General features: G+C 39.4%; 1 protein-coding gene across 3 annotated transcripts; it reads left to right on the plus strand.

Annotated features, from left to right (window-relative positions):
• Nucleotides 1–1,130: 1,130 nt before the first annotated feature.
• LOC100179623 (TNF receptor-associated factor 3-like) lies at nucleotides 1,131–3,063 on the plus strand. 3 transcript variants are annotated; one of them, XM_026837766.1, is made up of 9 exons: nucleotides 1,131–1,313; nucleotides 1,379–1,462; nucleotides 1,577–1,684; nucleotides 1,845–1,979; nucleotides 2,045–2,249; nucleotides 2,319–2,404; nucleotides 2,462–2,636; nucleotides 2,705–2,787; nucleotides 2,834–3,063. In XM_026837766.1, exons 2-9 carry the CDS (start codon nucleotides 1,427–1,429, stop codon nucleotides 3,059–3,061), a joined length of 1,056 nt encoding a protein of 351 aa, XP_026693567.1. In that variant the 5' UTR covers nucleotides 1,131–1,313; nucleotides 1,379–1,426; the 3' UTR covers nucleotides 3,062–3,063. The 3 variants fall into 3 exon arrangements, with proteins under 3 accessions (XP_026693567.1, XP_026693566.1, XP_026693568.1); XM_026837765.1 differs by having other exon boundaries at nucleotides 1,132–1,462; XM_026837767.1 differs by lacking the exon at nucleotides 1,577–1,684 and having other exon boundaries at nucleotides 1,134–1,462.
• Nucleotides 3,064–5,825: the final 2,762 nt, after the last annotated feature.

The following is a 5,825-nucleotide window of genomic DNA, read 5'->3' on the forward strand; positions in this document are numbered from 1 at the left end:
TCTGTGTAAAATTTGCCTAATATCAAAGTGACATTGAGGAAAACAATACTGAGTAACTATTTTTGGTCCTCTGCTTGAATTAGTACGTTACGGGTCTTTATGAAATCGGAAAACGCGAACACCTTATCTGCTAGTACTTAAGCAGTTTGGAGCTGCATGTCCACTCATGTTGGATTAAAAAATGTAGTAAAGAATGGCTCTGTAGATTCGTAGGTATGATTATATACTGTTATGTAAACTAAGCTGATTGTTGCTAGTCTTAATCGCCAACGTAAAGTACCCTGTTAAACCACACTGTACGCTAAAAACCAGTCAAAATAATAATTTACTTCACATTAATTCCTAGATTTAATATTATATAACAAGATTTATATTAGAAATTATATTTTATATATTAAAACAACCGCTATACGTGTTTTCCAGCTTTGTATCGCTTACAAGAACTAAATGAACACATGCCGACCATGCATTTGTATACGCGATTCACGCTCTGTGGGCTCCGTAATGGCGGACACGAGCGCCGTTTCCTAACTTGGTCTATACTAACTTTGTCCGCGGTGTTTGTTTAAAGCACAGAAATAAAAAAGAATAGAACGCGCATCTCTAATGTCGGCAAAGGAGAGAGGTGATACACTCTCTCTCTTTCGCGGGTCGTTCCCGTTTACTATTGTAGTCAATGGAGTCGATGAAGTTTTATGTAGCTTTTCTTCGTTGTTTTAATTATTGTTAATTTATAGTGTAAAACAACTATTTTTTAATACATATATATTTCTAACAAACCGTTTGTTTAAAATTTTTGTTTAAATTTAATAAATAATTAAATTTCCTAAACAAGTGGTAAACTGTAAGGGTTAACCTGCTAAATAACTAAACTGGCCTAATAAACTTGAATAGTTGGTGTAGTTTTGAAATAAACAGCTAAAACCTTTCAAAAATACTATGCGCCTATCTTTTACAATGGAGACCAAGCGGAATGGGGACGGAGTTGGCAGTCACGTGAATAGAAAAAAGAATATATCACGGTTTTGGGCAGTTGCGCGTTCTACTCTTTTTATTTCTGTGGTTTAAAGGCGTATCGCGTGATGCGATGGTGCAACACGGTACAAAGAATATTTAAATAAAAAAAGGAATGTTTGTGGTGTTCAGTAATACAAGTTCTGTTGCGCCATTGCTGGGAGCACAATATAATATAAGGTTACGGTCATTTCGATTCTATGAGGTAAAGAGGTTGCACATTCTCGTTGTTGTAATCTTGCTTTATATATTATTTCGTTACACAGGAGTTAACAGTTAGGCAGCTGCGTCAAGTGAAAGTAAGCCAAAGTATTGTAGTCGCTATATAGTTCAATTTTCAACTGCTTTGCAACTTCTATAAAAGGTAGAACTTTCACAGAGAGTAATTTATGAAGCATACTTGTACAACTAAATGCTTTCTACCGAGAATGTGTCTCCATCGCTTCAGGTATATTTTATCAGGGTGAGGTTCTCATGGGACCTGAGGTTTAGCTATTGTTGCTCATCACTCCAATACCTGAATCAACTCAAACAGCTTACTTACAAGAAAATATTCTCTTAGCGATCCAGCGTCTTTAATTCTTGGACGAGCAAATCTCCCATCGACTTTTCTATATCGGAGCCTTCCTTTAATTTTAATGGACTCAGCCATCCGGAAGTTGGAATATCGGTAAAGCACGGGAATACAATGAATCAGTACAGAAGACAAGTCATGTGTTGAATTCTGGGTCACTAATGACCATGTTCTACTATAAATATTTGTATACTAAAGGCGGATAGAGGTTATTTTCAGTCTTAAATTTCTCACCCAACATATGTATTACATGCAGGACTACTGTAAATCCGAACACGATGCTCTACGGTCTCACTTGGCAGAAATTTCCCAAACGTTGAATAATTTGAAAAACTCCAATGACGTCAGTCCCGAGATTCGAAAGCTAGAAGTTAGGTTAAAAGCGATTCAGGTGTGACGTCATAAATATGTGGATAGTTAAATTGTTGTTGGCTCAATAAAGAATATGTGATACAGAGAATGACGGCTCAACAAACGGATCGAAGTCTTGCATTGAAGAAAGAGGTGGGCGACAATGATGCTGCTAACAAGAGAGCAAACACCGACTTGACTCAGAAAGTTGAGGAAATTGCTCGAGAAATTGCTCAAATTAAAGAAAAACAAAACGAACTGGAAAGGAATATTGAATCCACAAGTGGCAGCAGAGAGCAAATGGCACCAGGTATATATTGTTTCTATGAGAGAGAAAAACATAAGTCTTTGTTAAATAATTATTTTCTTTAAATTTCAGAAAATTTGTCGCAAATGGTGGATGCTTTTGAGCGTCAGCTTGGTATGTATGACGTCAGAATCGCCGATATGGATCAGCGGTTTCAGGTATTTAGTGTTTACCATATAACTGATGCAAAAGTTTAAAAAAAAGTATTTTATAAGGTCATTGAAACTACAAGTTACTCAGGCGTCGTCATTTGGAAAATACGGGATTTTTCTCGTCGCAAGAGGGAGGCAGTGAGCGGTCGAACGTTGTCTCTATACAGTCAACCATTTTACACGAGTCGTTATGGATACAAGATGTGCGCTCGCGTTTATCTCAATGGAGATGGAATGGGTAAGATGACGTCCTTGATCGTGACGTCACTGTTTTTACAATTAATTACCGAATATATCATAAAACAGGCAAAGGAACACACATGTCGCTTTTTTTCGTGGTCATGAAAGGAGAATACGACGCACTGCTACCCTGGCCGTTCAGACAGAAGGTATCTGTATAAGATATCTATTCCCATCTAACATTTCTTCTACCAGGTAACACTGATGCTACTGGACCAAGGAATGGACCGACGTCATTTGTCCGACACATTCAGACCGGATCCTACGTCATCATCGTTCAAGAAACCAACTTCCGATATGAACATCGCTTCTGGATGTCCATTGTTCGTAGCCCACAACGTCATAGAAGACAGTTCTTACGTCAAAGAAGACACAATTTTCTTACGTATTCACGTGGATACGTCGGACCTCGAAAATTTTTAACAGATTTTCGAATCTAATCTGATGATTGTAATTTTACCATGTCTAAAACTCTTTTATATATCGCTTCAATTAGCAACAAATCTTTAACAAGTTTATTGGTTGGCTATGTTCCAGAACCAAGAAAGCTGGGCGGCTCATATTTCTATTCTATTCTGTTCTGTACGGGTGAGGTCCGTTAGGACCTGGGATTTCGGCCAGACTTGGCCCATTACCGCAACACCCTTGTACGTCCGGAAGTGACGTGCTCGCGGTAGTGAAGTTCTTTCTTCATGTTCCGACTCTAGTGTTCCGACCAAGTTCCGTTTTCTGTCCCGATTCTTGACCCATATATGTAGGACTCCATCTGCAGACTATTTCTACGAACTCGTTCTCCGTTCCGACCAAGTCCCGTTTTCTGTACCGAGCGGCTTATATTTAAATAATATCTTTTAAGCTGGCGTGGTTAAGGTGGATGGATTAGGACCGAGTTACATCTTCCGTAACTTAGTGGTCTCGTCTATTTCTTTCTCTTGCCATTCTCTCCAAGTTTACACCCTTTCAAAAAAATGGTCTTGTACATTGGGCACAACCATTCGTGGGCTTGTCTCTTTCTTTCTCTCGCCTTTTTCTCCAAGTTGACACCCTTCTATAAAAGTGGTTTTATCCATTGGGAACAACCATTTGCGGGGTTGGTGTAAATAATTTCAACATAGGCACACGAACCGCACGAATGCAGACAAGAGAAAGCGGTTGTTAGTAGTTTCACATTATGGGCGGTAAAAGCGCTAGCGATAGGAGAGCGATTATCGGCCAATAAGAAAGAAGGTCTGCCTCGCGGTCGCCTTGGGTTTGAATCGGATACTGAAATAAGCCGCGATCGTTGTTTAGGTTTATGATAATATTTATTGAAGATTCAGGTGTTCAGCAAAGTTTAATTAGCAATATAGTAATGTGGGAGGAGTCGGGACACCTTTAGCACATAATATCCCCAAATTAACAACGGTGTATGGGAGTCGCGAGGACACGGATATATAATCTTTGATTGTTCTTTGTTTACAACCGAATTGTATGAGAAAATAAATAAAAGGTGTCCCATCTCCCCCCACCCTACTATATAAGTTTAACTTAAAATGCCAGAACTTTTGTTGTATTTGAAGAAAAGCAACATTAAAGAGATTAAATCCAATCTATATTTCGTAAGCTGATGTTTAAATAGGGACATTATAGCCGCCCTAATTGCCTATAACTTATGGGTTTATGTCAGCAATATTTTCTTGGTTAATCGCGGTTAATTCTAGATTTAAACTTCCCGTTTGATTTCGTCTCCGCTTTTATTTTTATTTAAGGCTTTACATTCACGGTTGCCACCCTATCATCCGTGACGTCGACCAGGAGATAGCGCCGTTTTATATTTGGGTCTGTCGCATTTATCCTGCGAAATAGGAGCTGAACAAAGGTGACAAATACTATGTTACGTTGCGTGAAACAGGTACTTGCGAAATGGGTGGCAGGGTGGAGGTGTGTTTCTAAATCCATGATGCTAGGGTCGTGTTTGACGGCCGGGGGTTTCGCTTTGACTGCCGCGCGTTTTTCGCTCGGTTTTTCGCTGACTTCGCTCAGGTATAAAAAGTGCATTTCAGGAAGATCAATCGTTTGTAGTGTTGGAGTCAGGGCTTGCATACGAACGCTGGTGCTAGTGGATCAAATCAAATACATTTAATCATATCTAGAGATTCCCACACCAGGTGTTATTTTACGTTTGATTTCTACGTTACAGATTACGTAATTTGTTAGGGGTTAGTGGTTGGGAGTTAGGGATTAAGGTTTAGGGCAGCGGTTCCCAACCTGTGGGTCGCGACCCCAACTGGGGTCGCCTGACAATTTGCCTGGGGTCACCTGAGGCCTTCTAAAAAGAATTTCATTAGTTTAGAAATTTAGAAAGTTAACTCCTAACAATGGGCAGCTCACCACAGAGCGCATCGCGATTTTACTAGAGTACTAGACAAACCAGAACACCCTGGGCCTCATTACAGGATTTTCGTTTAATAATGGCAAATATGCTCGGAAAGGAAGATTTTAACGGCAGTTTAGCAGCCATGAAAAATTACAGGATTTACTTGTTTGATTCCAGGTAATTCACCACGTCACAAAGGTCTTTACCATGAAAATAAAAAATTAATTGCTGATTGCTGAAATGCATTTAAGCAAAAGTTGGACTTGAGGTCGCGATTTTATTGAATTCCCGGCATCAACCATAGGTAGCCTACGATAGCTAGCCTAGCCTACAGAACTTTCAAAAGCGACTGATAACATTTGGTAGACTTAAAAAAAAGCAAAAAAGTACACGTTGGAAACAGTTTAAGAATAACGGGTGCCGTAAATCAAAATTTATTTTGTAAAAAAGTTGATTTGTTGTGTTGTTTATTTATTTAGAAGTCAAATTTAATATATAGCCTAGTAGCCTACTAGTTAGCTCCAAAAGTGCAGTGAAGGAGGATCAACCCAACTAATTTTATCCTTGGGGTCACCGCAACTTGGCAAATGTTATAAAAGGGTCACGGCACCAAAAAGGTTGGGAACCGCTGGTTTAGGGCATGGGGTTAAGGTTTTCACTAGCATAAAACAGCGCGAAAAACTAAAAAGGAAGGGTATAACGTGCCGTAACGTACGTACTGTTGTGACGTTACATACCGCGATTGTGACGCAATAAATGGTTAACCTTACGCAAGTCAGGCGAATTATGCAAGCGAAGCCTCCAAGCATGTTTTCGCGCATTTTCAGTAAT

Source organism: Ciona intestinalis, unplaced genomic scaffold (assembly GCF_000224145.3).
Source record: "Ciona intestinalis unplaced genomic scaffold, KH HT000015.2, whole genome shotgun sequence".
Taxonomy (NCBI): domain Eukaryota; kingdom Metazoa; phylum Chordata; class Ascidiacea; order Phlebobranchia; family Cionidae; genus Ciona; species Ciona intestinalis.